We start from the raw sequence: 27,629 nt of genomic DNA, 5'->3' as shown, positions 1-27,629 counted from the left end.
GTCTGAAATAAGCCTCTACATGCGACGACTTTATTCTGATTACATACGAAATTGATCCGAGACTAAAGGCAGAGGCAAAATATAACCAGAAGCTCTACTTAAGTAGGGTAAATGGCTGACTCACACAGACAAACAAGGATGATAGCTAGAGGCCATTTGAGGCAGTGAAAGCTATAAATAGGAGGGACAGACATACATTCAGGATGAAATGAGGAGAGAAGAGTCGGAAATGGGAATAAATGTGGCTAAAACACAGTAGATAATGGTATGGGAGGGAAATAAACATCCTGATACAGAAGCTGATAACTGAAACGAGGGTGTATCAAAAAGGAAAAAGAAAACGAGAAGTGGAACTGAAGAGAAACAGAAAACGGAGAAATAAAAAAAACAGAGAAGAGAAAAAAAATAAATGGAGAGAAAAATACATTACAGTGAAAACAAAAAGAATGCACACAAAATATTAACAACTACGAGCAAACTGAACACATATTTGTAATAGATACAAACAAAACAGAAGTGGTACTGATATATATATATTTTATTATATATTTTTTATTATTATATATATTATATCTCGTTACTATAGGTATAATATATAATAAATATCCCAAGGGGCAAGGCCATAAACTTACCCAGTATTCCTATGTCGTAAAGCGATTAAAAGTGAGACGGTGCTGCATCCCCCGCTCCTCTTTTTTTTTTCAAAAGAAGCGAACAGAGGGGGCCAGGTGGGAATTCCAAAACAGGCCCATTCACTCTATTCCTTGCTACCTCCTAACCGCGGGAAATGCGAATAGTGCCAAAAAAAAAATATATATATCACTTCATTATTATATCATCATACAATATTATTATCTTTATCTCTATATCACTATTACTGCGACAGAATAACCACTAAGTGAAAAATTTCCCTCATAAATCAACCAATGTCATAAATTTAAGATCACCACTATGTCTTCAACGGGCTTTTCTATTTCACAAAACTCCATCACACTACACTTACATTCAATCGCACCTGAACCACAATTCCCAACATCTCATTCCACATTCCTTACTAGGCAAGACTGAATCCATCCACCACCGGCATCCATAAATGTAGGAACACGATCCATCAAACATCACCCATTTCCTTCCTTTCGGAATGACCCCCAAAACTCTCCTTTTCAGTCCACAAATATTTCGCTCCCGTCCTAAGCTCACCGATCATCATTCTCTTCTTCCATCGCTAATGATCATCGCATGTATCTAAAACTGGGTTCATTCATCCAGTTTTTCGCCATCAACTTATCTCATTTGACTGTTATCCGATCAAGGATAAACCGTCATTACTTTGTCATGTCTATGTCAAGTTCTCTCACATACTTCCAATCATTTATCAGCTTCTAAGGATCCGCATCGTACTGCGGTCTGTCATATCACAAACAACTAGTCATTACTCAGGCTCTGTCACCCAATCATTACTTGTCCCTCTTATAAATACTAATGAATATATATATTATATTCACTTTGCTGTTGTTCTTTGTGTTTGTGTCGTTGTGTGTGTAGATTTTTAATCGGCTCAGTCTGTTTCTTCCCTAACTGCACTGTTCCATTTCGTATCCGTATAGATTATTATTATTCATTACTTTCAATAAACATATCTTATCTCTCTATAGTTATATATTAATATATACCTATTTATGCTACTCAGCCCAAAATTCCAACTTTATACTATAAATTACTTTACGTTTCTCTAAACCGATGTCATAAATTTTTGAAAAGCAGTTAATCATCGGATTTTCATGATCTAAATACAGTGAACGAAAAAATTACACTGACAAAACACACACACACACACACACACAACTCAATGAAAGATCACAGATCCCTTAAAAAAGGACACTCCATCACACTAAACCCGTCAGAAGGAACAGACACCATCAGCAATCACAGTTTCCTGTCCCTTACTGACTGACCCTCACTATACTCTCCTTATGCTGTCAACATCATACTCAGTGGTCATGTCATAATGCTCAACGATCATGGCATCATACTTTACCATGCGATCATGTCTTAATGATTGTGGATCATGTCATCCTACATATTGGGTCATGTCATAGTGCCCAGGAACTATGTTATCGTAATTACCTGGCTATGTTATGACGATCAAGGACCACGTCATCGTACTTGTGGGTCATGTCATAATGCTCAAGGACTAATGTCATCATACTCCCTGGTCATGTTATGATGCTCAAGGATCACGTCATCGTACTTGTGGGTCATGTCATAATGCTCAAGGACTATGTCATTATGCTCCCTGGTCACGTAATCGAACTTACTGGTCATGTTATAAAACTCAAGCGCAATATTCCTCTTTATTCCCTTTCCTGTTTTCTACTTTTCTTCTCCACGTACAAAATTTCCTTAAAATCTCATCTAGTTTCTTCCCTAACTGCACTGTTCCATTTCGCTTTCCCCTTTCCCTTTCCTATCTTTCCTTCCCTTTCAATAAAACCCAATCCTCTTTCCTCCTCTCATGCCTCGTATTCACCCCTCTTTTATCTCATCTGTCCTATATTCCAATATTTATCCTATAAATTCTCGCTTTTCCGGCCTTTCCTCTTGATACCGTGTTCCATTTTCAGAATTCTTGAAAAGCAGTTACATCCAATCCCGTTTTCTTCGACTGATCTAAAATACAGTGGATTTTACGAAGAAAATTTATCACTGACAAAACACACACACACACACACACACACACACACGTTCAAATGAAATGACACGACAGACTAAAACAAACGCCCTTCCAACTCAAGTCTTAAACACCGTCCCACCAGACATACATTCATCTGAACCTGCACTCTCCAGACGAACACGAGTCTCACTTTCTCGCCTACGCTTTGGTCATCCTCCATCCCTACATTACTACGAGCACCGATTAACCACACTGCAAGACCCTCCTTGCTAAAGATGCGTCTACCATGAGGAAGACATAGAACACCTACTGCTCACTTGCCTCGCACTCTCCCTACATAATCACACATCACTACGCTTCACCACCTAAAGTCCCACACGATGGACGTGGCCAGCTTCCTGAGCGCTGCAGGAGTTTCATAAACTTTCGATGGGCAGGAAGTATGGACAGATCGACAGACAGATATATATAGATATACCTTTCAAATATCTAGTCACATTTTCCTGTAACGTATGCTTTATATACAGTCTTACTTGAAAAAAAAAAAAAGCATTCATCCTGTGAATATCTTACTGAAGAATAATCAAAATGGAATTTCATATTAATATCAATAATCAATAATAAGTATAAAAAAAAGGGTGTTTATTCTTCGCTTGTATGGTTCAGAATGGCGTTACGATTTTGCCATGAATGACACAAGAGTGAAAACGAGAATTCGGAATAATGCCTTTGGATGTTTCCAGTCACTAAATTAAAATTCTGCTGGAAATTTTAATTCGAGTTTGTGAGGGAGTTTCTCATCTATTTCTCATCTGGGTGAAATTACTTCAGTTTTCGTTCCATCAATAAGTAAACTTTTTTTTTTTTATATAAAATTGATGAAATCCACAACAAAGATTAAAGATATATCAAGTCCATTTTCCTTTCAGTATGTCACTGGTGCTTTACGTGGTAATACAATCGATCACAGAGCTCTTCAGTTCCAAGTATATCAACAGATATTGAAATAAATTAAGGCAGATGGAGAGTATTTCTCTGGGTTACTGTATTTATTATAGTTTCGTTTTCTTATGTCCCATCTCATGCTAATTCTGTTTCATGTCGATATTCAAATATATATTATAATATTTCATGAAAGAATTTATATATCTCCCAATGAGTCAGTTGGTACACTTCCAGCCGGGCGGGGTATTAACACAAGTGGATTTCATCACTTGGTTCATCTGGGATGAAGCAATTCGTCATAACACACACATCCAGCGAAGAAAGTCTACTGCGCTGTAGTTACACACAGGTTGTCCAGTCTCAGTTTTGGCACCTTGAACATCCACACATCCGACCTGTGCCAATAATGGCACACTAGAGAAGAGGCTGTCAGTGAAATGACCTCATGTGATGGTCAGACCTGGGGAATCTTTTCACATACGCGTCATTGACCGCATGGGCTACATATGGAGTGTGAGTGTATGTGGTCTTAAAATCATCCTTAACACCTGAAGAAGGTGTAGAAAGACATTTTGGTTTCTTGGATATTCAGCTTGGAGTTGATGGCCTTAATGATTAAACCCTAGCAGTTGATGGGCCTAAAATCTAACCAACCCACCAACCAACCATCATTACCTGAGCCGAACGGGAAGTTTATATTATAAAATAATTACCAGCACCTGGGTCAAGACCCAGGACCCATCACCCTCCCTTTTTTATTTTTCCTTCTCGTTTCCTAGTTTTCTCTTCATCACCACACTGCCAACAGCCCTCCAACAAAACCTCACCGTATATTCTTCAACTCCCGAAACCTTTCCCTCCAATCAACAACCAGGAAAGACTCTCTGTGGCTCTGTCTCCAGCCACCAGGAATATGATGTACCGTCCCTTTTCCTGAGTCCCCTATCCTTAAACAACGCTCCATTTTCTCTCTCTCATACCAAGCAACCACCACAGTTTCATTCATTCCGGCCCCTTGATTAAATCATGACCAATTTGAATATATATATATATATATATATATATATATATATATATATATATATATATATATATATATATATATATATATATATATATATATATATATATATTTATATATTGCATACTAAAGGTTTTGACAGCATTTCCGGTTCGTGGCGCCTGATATCATGATAAGAGGTTAGGGGTCATCGCCAAACACACAACCATGTGTGTTGACCTTTGAAACCTGCTTTTGTCCAGAACTTCCTGACATGAGATAAGGTCAAAGGTGTAGACCATCAACAACCAATGGCTCTAGAACAGCGTTAAGTCACCACACTTGCGAAGTATCTTGAGATGCGTATGATAATCAAGTTTAAGCTTACATCACACACTTATATGCCGACTTATACGCCACTTAAAGGATGTGTCCGTACGCTCACAGCTTACTTATCAAGAATTACTTATTCTCTTCTCAGGCACTGGTATTCGGAGACACAGAAACAGACATAGAGACATAAAGACAAACACCGTTAGAAAAACACAGATATATCCAGCAATACAAACATTCAACACACATACAGACAATCATGTACAACATTCAACACACATACAGACAATTATGTACAACATTCAACACACATACAGGCAATTATGTACAACATTCAACACACATAAGAACAGTCATGTACAACATTCAACACACATACAGGCAATCATGTGCAACATTTAAAAGCGTCTCCATAGAATCTATACAAAAAAGACACTTCTATATTTCGTATCTTGGATAATAAGAACATTCTGAGGCTATGAATTCCGACCCATACATCAGACAACAATGATCAGGCACGTAATATACATGCCTTTACTACCAGAAAATAGCCCAGTGAGTAGTTACCTAATTACTAATTACATTCCGCTGGTGCGAGGTTATTTATTGGCAATTAAACACGACAGTAATCGGGTTCTTTGCCATTGCCTCATCGCTCTAATTTTAGTTCATAAATTAACTTGACATCACTCTTACATCCTTGAAATTTATGTACTTTCTGCACGAAGGGGCCCAAGGGCAATGATATCTGTGTATGTGTGCTTCTGTGTGTGTGTGCTTCAGTGTGTGTGTGTGTGTGTGTGTGTGTGTGTGTGTTGATCATCCATGTGTACAGCAAGGGGAGAGAGTTCTAAGCTCGTACGTTCACTATCTCGTACGTGTGCTTACTATTTGTGTGTGTGTGTGTGTGTGTATCTCCTTCAATTCTTGTTTCTGTCTAATTCTCTTCGTCCCTTCCCTTTCCCAATACTCCTCTCTCTTCCCTTACTTCATGTCTCTTTCCCCTTCGTCTTTCTCCTTTCCTTCTCCTCCTCCTTCAAGATCACAGGGGGTGACAGGACATTACCACTCGGAGGGTAATAATTTCACCTTTATAGTCGGACTTACACCCGTGAGTTCATTATATCTATCTCACTTTCTTTTATTTACAGCCAACGTGAGACTAAAATACCTCTTAAGCATGAGAGGTGGGTGTTCTACGGGGGTCTTGCCAGTGTGGACGGTGGCTCCACGGTCATACAGTAAACTGACTGGAAGTGAGTGTAGCTGGTGTATTGCGTCCTGGATAAAGATATATAGTAGGACTGAATAGTAAGAGTGTATGAATGTAGTTAGGTGTAGCGGTGTACTGACGTAGGTGTTGTTGGGTGTGATGATAAATGATGTGGGTTAGTGGTGAGCACGACGGAACGGACCTTGAGCACGACGGTACGATCCTGGAACATGATGACGGTACGATCTATAAGCACGACGGTACGATCCCTTGAGTAGGACGCAGCGATCCGTGAACAATGACGTTACGATCCCTTGAACGTGAGGTTACGATCCTTGAGCATGACGGTACGATCCTTCATCATGTCGGTACGATCCTTCAGCATGTCGGTACGATCACTGAACGAAGGTTAAGAATATTGGGCATGACTGCGGGACCCCATGGGGGGGTCAGATCAAAAGCCTTGGTCAACGATACAACTTAATCACGAAATCAATGTTTATATATAGGTAAGGTTTATCTAGTTCATCCCACGTGTCAAGAATACAACATACGGTACAACTGATCCCTTCATCCATGTATGTATGTATATATATATGTATGTATACATGTATGTATGTATACATGTATGTATGTATACATGTATGTATGTAGAATTCAGTAATGGCTTATCAGTGGCTGCAGGTCATCCTGCCAAAATACACATATATCTAAAACGTGAAATAGAAAATATTTGTGTTTATGATCTGCTTCTGTTCTTAGTCTCTCTCTCTCTCTCTCTCTCTCTCTCTCTCTCTCTCTCTCTCTCACCTATCCACAGCTTTCTCAAACGCATCTCCCTCACGCGCAAAACGACCCTCACAGAACGGTGGTGAGCCAGGCCTCCCAACGTGTACCGTTTAATCTAAGACGTCATAATGTTTATTGAATGTATGTAATAAAACTTTACTGCGCTACTTACCCCCCTCGACACGTCCTCGCATCTTTATTCGGTCGCATCAAAAAAATATTTCGGCTCATGCAGGTGTATGTGCTACACACTCTGGCACCGAGGGGTGAGCGAGGCCATTCCAGTATATTTCGCGACTATTGTTATTCTCCAGTGATAACACTAGACTAGTTCTATCATATATATATATATATATATATATATATATATATATATATAGCGGGAAAATGTTACTACCTTTGAGTACAAACGTTGACTCTTTAGCACAACGATACGACTCTTTTAAGTACAACGGCTCGACACCTTGGGTCAGACGGTCGACTGGCCTGTGACCTAACCTTTAAGGGTCAAGTCAAAGGTCACGCCTTCACACACACACACACACACACACACACACACACACACACAAGGGACGTACCATCCAGGTCAAGGGTTGTACCGTCGTGCTCATGGGTCGTACCGCTGTGCTCAAGGGCTGTACCGTCGTATCCCGTAGCTCGTAAGGAACGGATCATCGAGCTTACTGGTTTTTCTTTTAGCCTTAGATTACTACAACAACAACAACAACAACAACAACAACAACAACAAAAACAAGCCTTGATTTTCAAGGGACACAATTTCTTTAATGTTTTTCGCTAAAGACAAAAAAATAAAGTTTATCCCAGTTCTTAAGGGTGCCAGTTCTGCTGTCTCTTTTAGGCATAAGGTTTTCGAGGGGACAAGACCGAACACATGACCCGAAACCAATACGTCTACACTGTCTTAGCCTTGCCCTATGCCGGCCCGTAGCCAGGCGACAGAAGCCTTCAGTGATCGATGACGGCGAAGAAAAAAAATGATCCAAAAAACAACAAAAAACGCATCGATAAAATAATACGTCTAAATCCGGAGTATTTCTCTTCAACAGAGGTTTTAAATATCAGAGCAGCAGCTCCGTTCATTCCCAGCACATTTGCATATGATAATTAACACTACTGTATCAAATTATTCATGTATTTCTCTCCATATTCATAAACAGGGACACAGACCCGACTTAGAAAAAAAAAGAATATATATATATATATATATATATATATATATATATATATATATATATATATATATATATATATATATATATACATATATATATATATATATATATATATATATATATATATATATATATATATATATATACATACAAACAGATAGATAGATAGATAGATATATAGTTAGATACATACATACATAGATACATAGATACATAGATAGATATATACACAGACAGACAGATAGATAGATATAGATAGATAGACATACAGTAACTTTTACAATATAAAAAAAATTTCCATTTATGTTTCGTTCTCCGCAGCCGAGAGCGGGTCGGCGGACGGCCTGCCCACGTTCGTGTCTCCAGTCGAGAATGTGACGGTATCTGTGGGACGTGACGCCAGGCTCACCTGTGTGGTGGAGAACCTGGACAATTACCAGGTAAGTTGTGACCTGTGGATGGGGGGGTGGTGTTTGGAGGGGGGGGCAGGTTAATTACCCCCCTCCCCCCTTGCTCAGGTAATATTCTCCTTGACTGAGACGCACTTAAGTGTAACTGTTCAACTGTCACCCCCCAATTATAACTTCACCTCTCTTAATCCCACTGGAAATTAATCTTACAATCGCCAGGGTTGAGCGTACTTCCACTCTAGCGTCGATCATCAACTTCATTACCCTATTGTCTAGTGCAACATCCATCTACCGAGGTTCCCTTACATCCACCAACAGCTCTCTACAATGTACAAGTATGAACGGGTTAATACTTAAACAAGGTATTCGTAAAACCAGGAACTCGTGAAGCCACGTATTCGTACAACAAGGTATTCGTAAAACCAGGAACTCGTGAAGCCACGTATTCGTACAACAAGGTATTCGTAAAACCAGGAACTCGTGAAGCCACGTATTCGTACAACAAGGTATTCGTAAAACCAGGAACTCGTGAAGCCACGTATTCGTACAACAAGGTATTCGTAAAACCAGGAACTCGTGAAGCCACGTATTCGTACAACAAGGTATTCGTTGCGCTTATTTCATACTTATATCCAGCAAAGTGTTCTCATGTACATATAATCTTAGAATACTCCCTTCCTATATCCTTCTTTCATGAATATCTTTCCCGAAGTAGAAATGTCAATAGTTAACAAAAATGATTACATTTTCCCCCATATTCCCTAATGCTGAAGAACCATATATGTACTGAGAACGTGAACGGTGCTAAAGAACTGACGATATTGGCCTTAATGACCTCTGGTAATCAATAACCCTACAACCCAAACAACCCACCAGCCAAACTACCTCATTAAGCTGCTCATATAAGATACACTGCACTATACTAATCTACTGGTGTGTATCCAAATCAATTATCCAACACTGTCTGCAGTAACACTTAGGCACTGTGATGTCTCTTCTTCCAACTCTTCACACACACACACACACACGTGTAGCCACACGACATCCACTGTTCAACCTTTTCCTTTTATTTATTCGATACACCACCAACTAATCACCTCTCTCTCTCTCTCTCTCTCTCTCTCTCTCTCTCTCTCTCTCTCTCTCTCTCTCTCTCTCTCACCCCTTCCCCCTTCATTTACTCTCACATACATACACCTGTCACCACCACCATATCACTCTTCCCATACATTTCCCTGAGTTCAATCTATTTACATAATTCACCAGGCCCTCTCTCACTCCCTCCACATGTACCCAAGCCGGAATTAACATCCATAATCAAATTTCCATTACTTTTTTCAAGACTTTTCTACAACTGTTGCTGGTTCAGAGCGATTTAAACCTCTTTGAAAAGGCGAAGATAAGAAAACGAAAAGAAATATAAATATATGTATTATTCCCCATACTATATTCCTAAACTTGTTTGAAGAAATCCATCTAGAAAGATTCCAAACACAAAATATGATGCTAGTTCCCCCTCTTGTCTTACTCCCTGTGACCCTCAGAGGGAAATAAGGAAGCAGGAGGAAATTCTACGAAACCCATATTTCACAACCCTGTTTCAGACAGAATTCCCCATAACCACTTGCATTCCATATTCTTTAAATACACACATACATATCTTATCTAATTCAGCCGATTCTCTTTAAACACACACATAGATATCTAATTCAGCCGAATCTCTTTAAACACACACATAGATATCTTATCTAATTCAGCCGAATCTCTTTCCTTTTGGATTTCTGAAGCCCTCCAAGAGGGTCAGGTCAAAGGCCAGGCCATTATACCAGAGCATCGTTTTATCGTGGTCAAGGGTCGTTCCACTGTGTTCACGGTAGTTTAGGGGATAACTGTGCAAGAAACGCATTTTTTGTCACGGATAATCAGATAGTAAAACCTGTTACGACCAGACTTATAGTAAGGAACTGTATAGAATAACGTGATGAGAATATATATATATATATATATATATATATATATATATATATATATATATATATATATATATATATATATATATATGTATATATATATATATATATATATATATATATATATATATATATATATATATATATATATATATATATATATTTCTTTCTTTCTTTCATGCTATTCGCCATTTCCCGCATTAGCGAGGTAGCGTTAAGAACAGAGGACTGCGCCTTTGAGGGAATATCCTCAGCTGGCCCCCATCTAATTCCCTGCTTTTGGAAAATCAAACAAAAAAGAAAAACGAGAGAGGAGGATTTCCATATATATATATATATATATATATATATATATATATATATATATATATATATATATATATATATATATATATATATATATTCCTATGAGTCCACGGGGAAATGAAACACAATTAGTTCCCAAGGGCACTTTCGTGTAATGATCACATCATCAGGGGAGATACAAGAAAGAAATAACAGCCAGCTGATATACGACGAAGAGACGTAACTAGGACGCCAAATGTTCAAAGGTTCATTGCTCTCCTTCAATGAGTGTAAAACGTAATAAGATATTCATAAATACCAACTCTAATGATTTTCTCTAAAAGCCTTGCTTTTATTTCTTTATTCACAATGATACCCATGCGTAAATCAAATACGCAATGTTTTCAGTAAGGACCTAACGTGAAATGCTGTTTCTATATACCTTCACAAAGTTGCAAAGAACATTGGGAGTCTGTAAAGACCAAAATACCTTCTTTTTTCACATAACAGTAACTTCTGTAGTATTTATTACACAGTGTTGTATCTGAGTACTGACTTGGTATGACAAATTCACACACACACACACACACACACACACACACACACACACACACACACCAAAAGAAAAAAGAATAAAAAAATAGACAAGGCTATTGATATATCATTCTCTTTACTTTGTTGATTATCCAATATCTTTCACGGCGTGATTTTTATCGTTCTTGTACCTACGACAAGGGAAATTAGTGTTAAGCCCTTACTAGAGAGAGAGAGAGAGAGAGAGAGAGAGAGAGAGAGAGAGAGAGAGAGAGAGAGAGAGAGAGAGAGAGAGAGAGAGAGAAATCCCATCCTATCAATCATCTCTTAATGTTGGGCAAAATCTTTACTCTGGCCACGTCAGTCTTGGGGAGCCTAATGTATTCTTCACTTGCGCTATCTCTTCCCTTCCCGCTGCCCTGTGGACTTAAAAAGTTTATGATGTATAATTCAGTTTTATTCCAGCATCTCTCAAACTCTGGACATTTTACTTACGTGACCGGTTTAACTTAATGCTTGCGATATCAAATACAACAGTTTTGAGACCTCTTGTATATATATATATATATATATATATATATATATATATATATTAGCCAGCGTGGCACGAGCCAAAAAATTTCCCAATCACACACACCCTGGATGAAAGACAAGACAAAAAGTATAAGGAGAGAGAATGTAGGAAATATTGATTTTAGGTCCTTCAAGGTGGAAAGGTTATACGAAGAGGGAAAGACAAAAGAATTGTTTCACTGTTCGAGGAAAGGAGGTATCATAACGGTCAATGCCCGTGTGTGGCTTGTCTTCACACATAGATTGTGGGAAGCAGCAGCTTAAAACCAAGCCACGGCAGGCCGAAAGAGACTGAGTGAGACAAAGGTAAACAGCTCACGAGAGCAGCGGCCGAAGTAATATCTGTAAAATAGAAAGAGCGAAGCAGCACCAAGGCGGGTGGAATGGGATGAGTAAAAGGAAAAATGTCAACAGGCGAGTTGATATAGCCGAAAGCTTTTGACTCCAGTGTGGTTAAGACAGGTGTGCAAGGAGAGCCAGCCCAGATAGACGACGATCATTTCCCCTTACGGATATAGAATAGATGACCACATGAAAATTGTGACGCCTGTATAACATCTGCAAGTTTTGTGGTGTTCATTGTGCAGTGGTTCCATACTCTACGTATGTTCACGCTTCTACTTAACCACTATGCATTATACTTAGGAAAATCGTGGGTCCGCGTAATTACTCTATGTAATTACCAGTGTGTGTGTGTGTGTGTGTGTGTGTGTGTGTGTGTGTGTAATGTGCTTGCAGAAGAGGCTTATAAGCAATTTCTATCAGTACTGGTATCCGTGTGCAGATTCACGATCAAATATTTTTCATTGAGACTATAATTTTCTTCTTAGAACACAAGAGGCTTTCCTCACTACCCACCGGAGCGTTACGGTATGACCTGACCTTTGACCTCTCCCGTTGAGGGTTAGGTCATAGGTCATGGCAATTCATATCTAAGGGTCGTATCGACGTCGTACCGTACTCAAGACGTTTAAAGTAGCTCTTAAGAACCTGGTTCATGCAAGAGAACAACGTCTTATTTCCACATATCTGCCACTCGCCCACAAACTAGTCTCCCTTCTTCTTATTTCTGAATTCAAATCTTTCTCCTAAATCTACAATCGTCTACCCGAATCCTCTTGTAAATCTACGATCGTCTACCCGAATCCTCTTGTATATCTACAATCGTCTACCCGAATCCTCTTGTACAAGTTTCATCTTATACTCAACATTCAGCAACCTCTCCACACACCTCACAGCAGTAGATGGAGCTGATCCCATTTTCTGATAATCAGAAATCGGAGTTTCCCACATCTCGTGTACAAAACTGAATAAAAATAAACACATTCAGTCGAAATTTTTCTATATTAGAATTAATCCCAACAGATCATCAGAACATAATCTCTGTCATAATACAAATACACAAAGTACAATTTTTTTTCTCTAGAGTTTCTACAAGGATGCAAATCACGCAGTAATACATAAATAGCTACCTAAAATGAAAGGTATTCTACTTCAAAGTACAGAAACCACAAAAACTCACAGGCACGTCACTAGACTGAATGAGTTCGAGCAAAGTCGAAAAACAGAAGCGTTATCTGATCTCCACAGGTGCGTATCTGTTGCTGGATCCAATGGTCATGTGCAACTAAAGGTTATTTACCCGGAAGAAATATGGTATACTCAACGCCACGTCTACTGTTGGTATATCCTTTTAATATAATGAAATAAAAAAAAGAACATGTCTACTAAGATACTTTTACATATGTTAACTGAGACGGCATAGGCAAATGAGGCCCTAATGAAGGCCATCTCATTAACACCTATCTTAACCTGAGCCAGAAACCCAATTTATCAACCGACTCTAAGGGGTGGACGAACAGTTGGGCTGACAGTGGACCAACCACCGCAACCAGGATTCGAACCCATGCGCTCGACCCTGGGCCGCCGGCTCGAGAATGCGTCATGGTCAGGAACGCTAACCACTACACCACGGAGGTCCACAGTGAGACCCCCCTAATAGGGAACAAAACACATAATTCCTCACTAATTTGGATTAAAGTCTTTAATATCACAGTGACGTCTGCAACTTCCTGGCATCGCTTCGCTTAAGACCATAGTTTCCATTCGTTCAACATTAAAGAAAAGGGCGAGAGAAAATGTTGCTCAATCTATCGGCTAATATTCGATCCTTATAATCATTAAATTCTAACCAACGTCATCCTATTTCTTCTTTTGATTGTCAGTTGTAAGTACGAGGTGTAAAAGTGCCGCACTGTTAAATAAATATGGATGCATTAAAGAGAGGGAGAAAAAAAAAAGTATATCATCGCGCATCGTGGCAGAGGGCAAACCACTCGACCGTTAAGACTGCTCGGGATCCGCAGAATAGATCAGGTCAAATTATTTTCTCTTGAGAGGATCCGAAAAATATCGTCGAAATTCGATTTAGCCTCTGGCAAATTTACTGGGTTAGCCCATAAATGGCTCTCGCGAGAGGAGACGCGTGCAACTAGTGGTGGCGGTGGTGGTGGCCTGGCTACCCCACCAGTGGCGGTGGTGGTGGCCTGGCTACCCCACTAGAGGCGGCGGTGGTGGCCTGGCTACCCCACCAGTGGCGGCGGTGGTGGCCTGGCTACCCCACTAGTGGCGGCGGTGGCCTGGCTTGGCTTCCCCACCTCCCCCACGCAAAGACACCGATGATGTTCTGTTGGTTTCGAAAACTTTCAAATATATATATATATATATATATATATATATATATATATATATATATATATATATATATATATATATATATATTCCTATGAGTCCAATATATGGTGGCAAACTGGAGAGAGGAACTGCAGAAAGTGGTGCCTGAGTTTGGGAGAGTGTGTGAGAGAGGAAGTTGAGAGTTAATGTGAATAAAAGTGAGGTAATGAGGCTTAACTGGGGGAGCGACAGGTCACTTTGAATGGGGTCAACCTCGGGGGCGAAGTAAAGCGATTTAGATGCCTGGGAGTGGATTTGGCAGCAGATGGAACTATAGGAGCTGAGCCATAGGGTGGGTGAGGAAGTCTGTGAGGTAAAAGATGGGATATGTTTGATGGTATAGGAGTCCTGACGGTGTTGTATGTGGATGTGAGTTGTGGCTCTTGAATATAAAGCTACAGAACAGTTGGATGTGATGAGAATGAAATGCCTGGGGACAACATGTGGCGTAAGGACGGTTGATCGAGTAAGAAATAATAGGGTAAAGGAGAGGTATTGGTCGTCAGAAAGGTGTGGTTTAGAGAGCTGAAGAACGTCTGCTGACATGGTTTGGACATACGGAGAGGATGAGTGAGAAGAGACTGACGAAGAGGATACACGTGCCAGAAGTGATAGCGACAAGGAGGAGGGGAAAACGGAGATGGAAAGATGTAATGAAAGAGGTTGCTGGGGCCAGAAAATGCAAGGTGTGAGGCGTGCATTGGAATAACTGAGAGAGAGCGATGTGATATACAGGTGGTGACGCGCTGTCCGTGGCATTTGAAACATTTAAGGGGAAACACAGGCAAGGTGTGTAAGGCTTGGTGCTGGAAAGGGAGGCTGTAGTTTTGGTACATTATGCATAAAACTAGAGAGAGGATGTGACTAATTGAGGGCGTTCTTCATCTATTCCTGGCGCTACTCGCTATACACACACACACACACACACACACACACACACACACACACACACACACACACACACACACACTCCGCGTACTATTACTTACACGGCGAATGAGAACTCACCTTTGAGGTCGGGAAAGTGTTTCAAAATATCTTCGAGGACCTTCCCGCCGCAGAGGAGCCTACATCACCCTGCTCCTGCGTGGGGGTATCCTCCAAGCTTGCAGGAGACCCCATAACTCAGCTGATAACGCAGCAGCTGTTTCACTTAATGACTTGCATTAATAACCAGAAATATAACGCCTAGATCATAAAGTACCTACGTAAGACTTGGTACTTAGCAATTTCCTTCAAGGGACTTGAGAGATACTGTTAACCCCTTGAGCATCAAGTTAAGACCCTTGAGCACGACGGTACGACCCTTGAAGACGGTAGTGCGACCCTTGTCACGATGGTACGACCCTTGTAGACGGTAGTGCGACCCTTGAAGACGGTAGTGCGACCCCTGTCACGACGGTACGACCCTTGAAGACGGTAGTGCGACCCTTGTCACGATGATACGATCACTCTTGAAGACGGTAGTGCGACTCTTGTCACGATGGTACGACCCTTGAAGAAGGTAGTGCGACCCTTGTCACGATGGTACGACCCTTGAAGACGGTAGTACGACCCTTGTCACGATGGTACGACCCTTAAAGAAGGTCTTACGATCCCGGTCACGACGATACGACCCTTGAGGACGGTTAGTACGACAATCGACCACGACAGTTGATCCCTTGAGCACCAAGTACGACCCTTGAGTATACTGGCCTAGCCCTATAGGGTCAGATCAAGATCAGGCCATCATACCCAAGGGTCGTACCGTCGTGCTCAAGGGGTTTAAAAAGCAACATTACGTCATTAATGCTCTTCAGAATCTAGGCTTCCATCCTGTAGTCTGCAACAACAGCTGTTCTTCATCATTATCTCTCACTAGAAGCATCGATCGCTGTAGGGGGATCTATCTTCCTCCTCCTCGTCCTCCTCATATTTACTGAAGATATCTCTTACATTGTCAAAACAGAACAGAAAAATTGTTGGTTTTTAATCTTGAATCAATTATCATGCAGGTGTGGAACTTATGTCTCTCTCGTCTTGAAGAGTTTAGTGAGGAACTTATCATATGTTTGCACAAGCCATCCAAGTTCTCCTGACAGGTGGACTGGACAGGGTTCCTTGACAGGTATCACAGACAGGTGCCTTATAATAGGCATCCTTGCTAGGTATTTTTGACAGATATCCTTGACAGGTGCCACGGTTAGGTATCCTTGACAAGTACTTTGGCCAGCACATGTATCCTTAACAGATACTTTATGGATGTGCTATTGACAAGCAATATCCTAGACAGATGTCCCTGACATCTGTCACAAACAGATTACTCTAAACTGCCAATAAAAAAAAAAAATATTTCAATCATGGCTTTGATAAACTCCACGAAAATTCTACGAATAAAATAAATCCTTTGCATCCTGCAAACTACAATTTGCAGCACTTGCTCGGAGGGGACCTTATACTTCATGCAATGAGTACGACTCGGCTCTCAACGGAAAATAACAATTGGACAGAAGTCATTTCTTTATTGTTTGACAAAAATAGTCAAGTGTGGCTAAATGTGTCCGTGGACTGAACTGATCCCGTGACAAAAGCTTTTCTGAGTTTCATTCTTTTCAGAACAATTCTAGAATTTGATTCGGATCTATCGAAGAACACTGATAAAATGGGTTAGAAATAGAATTACTGTATTTAGAGTATTGAAGAACAGTGACAAACAACATAAAAAGGAGCATTTTTAGATCCAGGAGCAGACGTGTTACAGATCACTGATAAACAGAGTATTTAAAGGAACATTTTATAGATCTCTGAGCAGATGTATACAACGAACATTGTTGGACTGAAAGATATTTTTCCCATTACATTAAAGAATAATAACAATGGTGTTCCAGTGAACACCTGTGTCGCCTTGCAGCGCAACGCAGTCGCTCGGAGTGATATATAAAATGGCTGGAAATATTATTCGGAAAATATGAAAAGCATCTGCGTTAAATTCCGTGGCCAAAGGTGGAATTTCCTTCGAGCTATAACGCTGGAAAAGTTCCAGATTAAACCATTTTGTACGTGGCGTAACTACAGTTATGGAACTTAAGACATACAGTTCTTCAGCTGGTGGAAAACAGTTGTATTAAATAGACAGTCTGATGCATCAAAAGCATCTCTAGTTAATAAGGGCGTGACCATCACCTATGTAAGTGACCAAAGACTCAACCCTCACACAGTACAATGGAAAGTCGCATGTAATACGTACAGAGTTTGATCAATTCCTAGACCTCATACTGAACCTGCTGAAGTATAACCAAGACTTTATAATACGACGGTGTAGCGGATAGCGATGATGACCCTGACGAATTCATAAGCTTCCCAGGGTCGAATCCTGGTTGTGGCAATCAGTCCACAGTCAACCCAGATGTTTGTCCTCCCCTCAGCGTGGTCGATAAAAGGAGCACTTGGCTTAAGCTAGGATATATATATATATATATATATATATATATATATATATATATATATATATATATATATCCCTGGGGATAGGGGAGAAAGAATACTTCCCACGTATTCCCTGCGTGTCGTAGAAGGCGACTAAAAGGGAAGGGAGCGGGGGGCTGGAAATCCTCCCCTCTTGTTTTTTTTTTTTTTTTAATTTTCCAAAAGAAGGAACAGAGAACGAGGCCAGGTGAGGATATTCCCTCAGAGGCCCAGTCCTCTGTTCTTAACGCTACCTTGCTAACGCGGGAAATGGCGAATAGTTTGAAAGGAAAAGGATATATATATATATATATATATATATATATATATATATATATATATATATATATATATATATATATATATATATATATTGCGTTAATGAGATGGCCTTAATTAGGGAATTCATTTTCCGCGCCGTTTCAGTTGCCATGAAAAATATATACAATACATTTTTCAACAATAAAAAAAAAATAATGGCTTTCGATTTTAGCACCCATTTTCTAAAGCATTTCTCTACTCTCTACCTTTACCATCTTCTTGCTTTCCGTGCATGCGGAGATCAAGCAGAGACGCAAGCACTGTGATAACCTCCCACCACACCTCCTCCTCCTCTCTAAAGACAGTTTAAGACGTCTCACGTGAGATATGAGCAAGAGAAATGGCACTTCATCTCCTTTAGGCAACATATTCTCGAAAAGAAACGATCCGAGAGGTGCTTCACTGACTCCTCCAGAAGTTCTTATTTGCCAAGGGAAAGAGAGAGCCATTGTGGTTCACTGATGGTTTGGTGAGAGGAAGATCAACCTACATTCTCCTAAAATAATGCTTGCATAGCTTTTACTGGTTATCGAAGACAAACTTGACTGTATTGGTTGCTGAGGTTTTGCTATGAGAATGCTATAAACTATAAAATAGCCCTCAGGTACTATTACCAATTATATAATTTTCCATGCTACTGGAAGGAGCGCAGCGTTGGGCTGCAGGAGAAATGATTGTTTAAGATGATTTTCAAGTGGCTTTAGATTCTTAAAGAACATATCTTTTCCACCATCTACATACACTGCTAATAAAAGATCACTAATACTGAAAGAAGATTAAGACATAATAAAGACAATATCTAAACAAATGATGAATGCGGTCTATACATCTTCCTGCATAATTCATACTGTATAACTTCAACTTTAGTGTATAAACCTATAAGAATGGAAACACCGTCTTGTCAATACAAGATATTTCGAATATATAACAAACCTTATACACTAATCTGAAACGGTAATCAAAAAAATGGAAATGGATAGAATGGATGAAACAGAAGGGTAACCGACAGAGTGGTAAGAGACAGTGATAATATCAAGGGAATGTGGTAAAAGACAGTAGTAACAGATTGTAGAGACAGACAATAGGAACAGACAGTAGTAACAGACACTGGGAACAGACAGTAGTAACAGATAGAAGTGACAGACAATAGGAACAGACAGTAGTAACAGACACTGGGAACAGACAGTAGTAACAGATAGTAGTAACAGACAACAGGTACAGATTGTGGTAACAGACAATACGAACAGACAGTAGTATGAGACAGTAGGAACAGATAGTGGCAACAGACATTGAAAGAAACACAGTCGTAACAGACAGGAATAACATAACCTAAATAGCATTTAGAACAAAATCATTCTGAACACAAAAGACTACCTGGGTGTAGCCCTCAAACAAGAGACCAAATTTATTGTTTAATCAAAATTCATTCATAGCTTCCCCAGCCTCACCCACATCAGATGAGATAGATCCGATAACTGGACTGGCACTGATCTCCCCACCCTAATAAAGAGAATCACCCCTTTCACAAACACAGAGGCTCACACAACACACCACATATCATGTGACAACACACCCAACCTACATCAACCCATAGCAAAACCGATATTGAGTTACACAGTAAACATGTGCACGTACCCCACGCCAACGAGAGAGAGAGTGATCGTGATATCTGTTTCTTTCCTTACACTGTTAAGCTTTGGGACTCTTTACCTTCTCATGTCGCTCCTAACACCTAAGACTTGTCCATTATTCTATTCCACTGAGCTTCAGAATTCTTTTACCGTCTCACGTTTTTCTTAAGTACTCTAACCTGACCCGTTTCCCACACTGGACTCAAACCTTCTCACGTCTTTCCCAGCAGTGACATCCTAACCCTTTTCAGAGCACAGTTTTTTCTTCTTTCTCTAAAACTGTTTCAAGTTTTTACTGCTTTTTCTATTATTTCTTCGTCTCCTTAAAATTTTCTACCATTTCATTCAAGGCCTGACCTCGATGACGACTTTTGTCCGTTCTATGAACCTTCGACGTCAATCAAAGAAACCCTGTTCCCTTTCCTTATCTACGAGGTCTTAATGACCCATAGTTGTCAACTTCTCCACGGAAATCTTATACCTTCAGGACCCAACAGAAGAAGACGAAACACTTCCTCTGTGAATCTAACTGCCCATCAACTTCATACTAAGACCCAACAAACTTTACAGCAGCCCCTCGTCATATTGACCCAAACGTCTTTCCTTTGTAACTAAATCATCCAAATTCCCTGAGTTGCTCTCCCTTCATGGATGACATCCAACAAATCATACTCATAGCTTCCTTCCTACAGGTTTCCCTAGTCCCATACAGAGCCTATATCCAGCCATCTTTCCCTATGCTAACTTAGTTCATATTAGATAGCTTCATTCAAAATGAACCTACCCTTCTCGGCACAATGCTCACTCCAATAACCGTAACCCAATTATGGGATAGCCTCGCAAGCCCACCCGAGCCTGATATTCTTGGCAAAACCAACGGGACTTTTTATGATACGCTGATGGCATCCGCTCAGTAAACACAGAGAGTGAGGGATATGCATACATTACATCCCAGATAGGCAATCTTACGTCAAATACAACCAATCATGCTATTGCAGAAACAATATACTAATAGATAACATAATGGAAACCATAATGTATGATGACGGTAAATAATGGCTGCTAAAATCGTGTCCTGGTAATCAAGCAAACTTTCCCGAGGTAGAATACCCTAAGGGATCCGCTGCTTTCCTCACCAAGCCTCTTTTAACCTGCTTCAACCATGACTCAGGGTAGCCTCCACCTTCAGACTCAGTTCTTTCTCTCACAACGAAGACCTAAATCCTCACAACACCCTTAAACCCTCCAGGCCACAAACACACATAAGACAGCACATCGTAATAGTAGGCCACAACTTCATCATCATGACCGATGCATCAGTCATAATCACTAATAACCCTTCTCAGATCAGGGACACATGACTCCACATTAAACTCACATCTCATGCTATCCACTCATAAACTGCCCCGGAGTAAATGAATACCTCGATATCACTGTATCACACACGACGCAGACGCAATACAAAACATAAACAACATTATGGCCACAACGCGAAAGCAACGCAACAGAAGCTATACATAAATATTACAGCAACACACACAGAGCTGCTAAGTACAGTCTTACATCACACCAAGTGAAAGATTCAGAGAAAGTCAACTAAAAATCTATAAACTTCGGGAAACTCATGTGAAACAGAACTTGAGATCGTAACGTAATAAAGCCGTCAGCTTAATAACAGGCTGGACAAACACTACCAGCACGCCAGAAGACAAATCTCCCTCACATGAAGGGTTACCAGCTGACAGACCTCGCGCCACTTCCTCATGTAATACATCCCAATCACTCGCATTCCTTCCCTGCAGGTAACGACCAAGAAAACTCTATAGTTTTTCATTCACTAACAACGTAACTTCACAGCCCAGTACCATCCCTCTCGCGCTCAGCTTACCTACAACGAAAGTAGATAATGTACTAAGGTAAAAGACGTCTCACACATCCTCAGTGTCAGCATTTTTTCTTTATTACTTAAGCCCTTTCATTACTTTCCTTGTTATCTACCGAATTGGCAGGGAATTTCTGCTCAACCACAGACGTCTATCCCCTCTTCTATGAGAAAACCTCGTAATGCAATCGCTTTAACAACCCGATCCATCCATCAACTCCGACTGATCACCGCTCCTATATTCCCTCTAAGGCAATCAGTAATGCTTACATCACATTTTCCGTCGAAGCTCAGAGTCCGTTTTACCGGGCTCCACTGTGGCCACCGTCCATTCGTCGACCAATACCAAGCTGAACCTTCCTTCAACCTGGTCTCGACCAGCTCAACCCGAGCTGTTATTCTACCCAACTTACCACACACCACACTCAGCTCTTCAGTCACGACGGTACGGCCTTTGGTGATGATGGCCCGGCGTCTGTCCCAGCCATTACACCCCCAGGGTTGTTTACCGTTGTGCTTTACCAGGTCGTATCGACCGTGCTCAAGGATCGTATGGTCGATCTCATGGGTTGTATCGTCGTGCTAAATGGGTTAACAACCAAGTAACCCCATACCTTTCCCCCCAAAAAAAAACTAACAATTCCCTCACACATCCCTTATAATAATCTGTGGCTGCGACCCGTGCAGATGTTTCCGAACTCCATCGATCTACAGACACACACAACAACACCAACACTACCAGTAACACACCAAGAACAACCTAGTGTATTGGCATGACATTCTCCATCTTGTCTTTCATCTGCTCCTCGTACTAATCACGCCTCCATTCACTCATTTACATTCATCTAATTTCCATTTCTTTCTTCAATCCGGTTATCATATTACCCCGACCTTGATTCATCAATGACTTAATTCATACTACGTAATACGTCATCTCATTACCTGAACCCCCCCCCCCCCCCCCCCCCGCCATTTTACCGACTATCACAACGCTCTAATGTATAACTCTCACAACTTACATAACACCTTTATGACCTATCCCTTGAAGTTATGACAAACCATAACATTGTCTTCCATTACGCCTCAGGAGGCTCGTCTCGTACACATTACCTGCTTCCCTACTTAGAGACGCGTTAAGCCTCTTACGAAATTACTACATAAAACATCATCAAAATTGCTAATTATAATACAGAAAGTTGTCTTTAGTCTCTATGCACTGACACATTTCGTCATCCTCCGCCTATTCCTTCATTATCATTTATTCTGTTCTAAAGTTTTTATCTACTCGACCCGCTTGCTTAACCTACGCCAGCCATAGGATCTCTTCTACCTGTTCTTTTAACTCCTCCGCTACTTGCAACACCTTAGCCTATATGACGAAACACTGTTCTTTTGTTTTACTCTCAGCTTTGTAGTCGTGTTTCTATGACAAATATGACTGTGTCTTCAGTACTTAACCTCCCGCACGTAACATCGTTCTGGACCATCAGGCCATCTGTTATCTCTCCTTTCTATGAACTACTCTGGCCTCCAGCAGACAGCTCGTCATAAACCATTAGATTTGTTCACTGTCCTTCCCATGATGTACTGTCCTCCAGTGCATAACCTCGTCACTGACCATCAGGTCTCCCGCCATCTTTGCTTTACATGTACTTCAAATTCCATTTAACACCCTGAGTGATAAGTGTATACGCGCGCAAGTGTCTCCCTGATGACCTAATCGTAAATCTTATCCCTACATCATATGATATACATCCATAGTAACGACCGATCCAGACCAGTAGGTCTTCTGTTGCCCGTCGTTCCATACGCTCAAATATCATTAATTCACTTCGTAATCCTTATGTGAAAATACTTCAGGATGTTACCATATAATTCAAGGATTCCTTCTCCACTGTGTTCCTGAAGCTTCAAAGCTGCGCTACCGTCATTGGCAGGGAAATGTGGACTCCTTAAAAGTGAAATGTTTTTCGACGGGATTGTGCTCTGGTAGGCGGAGTCCGGTAACGCCTAGTTCATGATATTGCAATGGGACATATAAAGAACCTTCAATACTGCAATACCATACATAGAAACCATCAATATTATTATAAGATATACATACAGAACGTTCAATAATTCATCCTCACTATAAAACACTGTTTGAGTCCTACAAACATTGCATTTCAAAGGCCTTCTTCACACATCCCTTGCTGTCCTCACTCTCTCTACTTCACACATCCCTTACTGTCCCCACTCTCTCTCGACTTGAAACTTTCTTAATATGCAAATACATTTCGTTGGAAAAAGTGATGAATTCTGTCACCATCACACGTATCACCGAGAAACACTTCTTAATGTTTGCAGTGCAATAATGCATCTACTTCTCCTACCTTCACTATGCAGCGAAAAATCTCGGTCGTTTGTGGCTTGAAGGTTATAAAAACGATATATCTTCAGCTGAACGACAGACTCATCAATAACGGAGAACGGTTATAAACACAAGCAGGAGTTGGGATTTCATTCTTGACATGTGTCTTCCATCTTTCACTTCCCCTGGGGTGAGGCTGTGAGGTCAGGACATCTATCAAGAATCAAATTTCCTAACTCCTGATCGTGTTCACTTTGCTACCGTTCACCCATCCGTCAAACGAATCGTCTTCATTTATCATTTAACTTGCGCATTTTCATTTATCATACCACTTTCGCATTTCAATTTATCATACCGCTTGCGTATTTCCATTTATCGTCCAATTATCTATATTACTCATTATATTTATGTCATACACTTCAAGCAATACACCATAAACATGCATACAAGATATCTGTAATATGTATATAGTTAATACACATACAGGTATCTTAAGTCTCAAAAATGACGTATATTCTTTGTAATTCTGTATCTAGTCCAGTCTTTGTGTCACTATCATGCCTACAAATCAGTACAATTCTTGTCAGCTTATTCAACTGTATTCTACAATCTTGAAAAAATCTGTATAGTATTGACGAAATGCAAATTACTCTAAAACCTACAAGTGGTATACTAACTTTCTTCTTAAAATCTTATGTGTATGGGTTGATGGAGGGCAAATCTTGCTCTTTTTTCATTGGCATGATCACATATATGTAATTGTGAGTTAAAGATCGTACTTTACGCCCATTTTGCAAAATTGGATGCATTAAATTTCTTCTTTGTTGCCTTCACAGAAACCAATTTTTTCCTTCGCATCTTGATGTACTGGTCTATTATATACAATCTAATGTAAATACTGTTTTATCATTATTATCATTATCATTATTATTATCATTAACTCATTATTATCATTATTATTATTACTATTATTATTATTATTATTATTATTATTATTACTACTACTATTATCATTATTACTATTATCATTATAATCATTATCATTATTACTATCATACGCATCACATAATCATATAATCGTATAATCCACAATTCTATACTAGTCTTATATAATCTACAGTGTAAATAAATGACAATTATAAAGCCCCCAATCTATGTAGAAACCTCACATATAATCATATAACACGGGACTATTTCAAATTCATACTAAATATCAACCCATATTTGACAGTAAATACAATATAGATACAAACTAATTATGTAATCCAAAGTAAACACTACCCTTTCAAATACTCCACACCATACATATTAGTCTGTTATATAATTAATTGCAAATACTAGCTTGTGCCATAATCCACAACGTAAATATCATCCAATAACATATTCCACTGTAAATACTAGCCCATGTTATAATCCTCAGTGTACATACTAGCCTATGTTATAATCCTCAGTGTACATACTAGCCTATGTTATAATCCTCAGTGTAAATACTAGCCTATGTTATAATCCTCAGTGTAAATACTAGCCTATGTTATAATCCTCAGTGTAAATACTAGCCTATGTTATAATCCTCAGTGTAAATATCATCCAATAACATATTCCACTGTAAATACTAGCCCATGTTATAATCCTCTGTGTACATACTAGCCTATCTAACCACCTCATCCCCCTACTGAAAATATTACCCTACTTAATAACGAACATAATCAACAACGTAAAAAACCTTCCCTGAATTAGGTTTCCTTGAAGACATAACTAAAGGATGAGATTAAATTTGCTTGTCTACATTAATTTCCTCGAACCTGTAATTTGCAAAGAACTCATCTCCACCGGTGTCGTGCGTGTTAACGAACAATATCAAAATCCTCAGAGCCACGAAGCCTGACTGAATTACTCTGATTGGGTAAAACTATATCCAAATGTTGTCTATAAACTTGTAAAATGTAAATAAGAAAATACAAACAGAATGAAATGCTTCATTCCTCGTGTCTCTCTTCCGGGAAAAAAAAAAAATTTATTTATTTGTCTTCCAGACAGGATAACTACAAAATTATATTAGGATTATTTACAGAGTTTGAATTACATAAAATGGTGGAATTTGCTGCAATTTCACACACACACACACACACACACACACACACACACACACACACACACACACACACTTGAATTCCCAGCCTCATACTAATACATACTGGAAAAAAAGTTTATGATAACAAACTATTGTATCAGTATCTGTAATGTATTCCAGTTGACCCAATATTCCCCCCCAAACCCATTTGTCTCATGAATATCACAAACCAGACTTTATCACAAAATAATAAAAATAGAATATTGATTAAAACACGAGCAAGCATATGACTAATTCTAAATGAATTAGAATAGACTTAACATAAAAAAAGACATAAGGCTTCCTTTTCTCACTGTAGAGAGAATATAATGTTTGGAAAACTTAAAAGTACATCTAGACATTGCTTACTATATGCATGGTCTGAGAACACTCTGTTGGTACTCACTCAGTTCGCGAAAAATCAAACATATTTTATTTCTCGTATATCATAAACCTCCTGGCAGTACAGCTACTGTTTCCCTCACTCCATCGACTTAGTCACAAGCCAGGCAACAAAGATCTAAAACACCTTCTTTATGGCTGTACCTCAGACGCATCATGTGCACTGAGAACATGTATGTATGTATGTATGTATGTATGTATGTATGTATGTATGTATGTATGTAAGTAAGGAGCGACCGTTATACGTTCAGCGTTGGCTGTACAAGAATGAAGGACACATTACGAATGGGTTTTTGACTTGTCCTCGTGTGAGAAGGGAAAATAAAGGTGTTAACCTCGAGGTAATTATGTAGAAATAATATCCTTTTATAAGATAGACATATATAAACATTAAATCCATAACAATAATAATAATAATAATAATAATAATGAAAAAAAGCAAGATGCGGTTCGCCATATGGGAAAAGTTGGTCTCCGCCCTTCCCGAAGACCGTTTTCCGTCCTCCACCCCCAGAATTTCTCCGTAATAACCCCCCCCCCCCATAGCCGCCTCCCCCACAGAGCATCAAAATACCGTCGGTGATCATCCTTCCACCCCCATCCACCCCTGTCCAATCCACCCCAGCCCATAGTAAGAGACGATCATGCCTCTGACACATCTTAATCACGAAAACTCACACGAAAGCTTCCCAATATTACCAACACCTTTGTGCGTCTCCTCTTTCATGTCTCCTGCCAAAGGTGAGGAGGGTAGGGGGAGAGGGGAAATATATATATATATATATATATATATATATATATATATATATATATATATATATATATATATATATAACA

General features: G+C 39.7%; 1 protein-coding gene across 2 annotated transcripts in view; it reads left to right on the top strand.

Annotated features, from left to right (window-relative positions):
- The window catches only part of LOC139760259 (opioid-binding protein/cell adhesion molecule-like), a 249,044-nt gene that overhangs the window by 175,632 nt on the left and 45,783 nt on the right, over window positions 1-27,629 (top strand). For both annotated transcript variants that reach the window (XM_071683195.1, XM_071683194.1), the window contains exon 3: window positions 8,469-8,587. In XM_071683195.1, the coding sequence (XP_071539296.1) occupies window positions 8,469-8,587 (119 nt within the window). The remainder of the gene's footprint in view (window positions 1-8,468; window positions 8,588-27,629) is intronic.

The sequence above is a fragment of the Panulirus ornatus genome, chromosome 36 (assembly GCF_036320965.1).
Source record: "Panulirus ornatus isolate Po-2019 chromosome 36, ASM3632096v1, whole genome shotgun sequence".
In the NCBI taxonomy this organism is placed as follows: Eukaryota; Metazoa; Arthropoda; class Malacostraca; order Decapoda; family Palinuridae; genus Panulirus; species Panulirus ornatus.
This window is presented reverse-complemented; position numbering and strand designations above follow the sequence as displayed.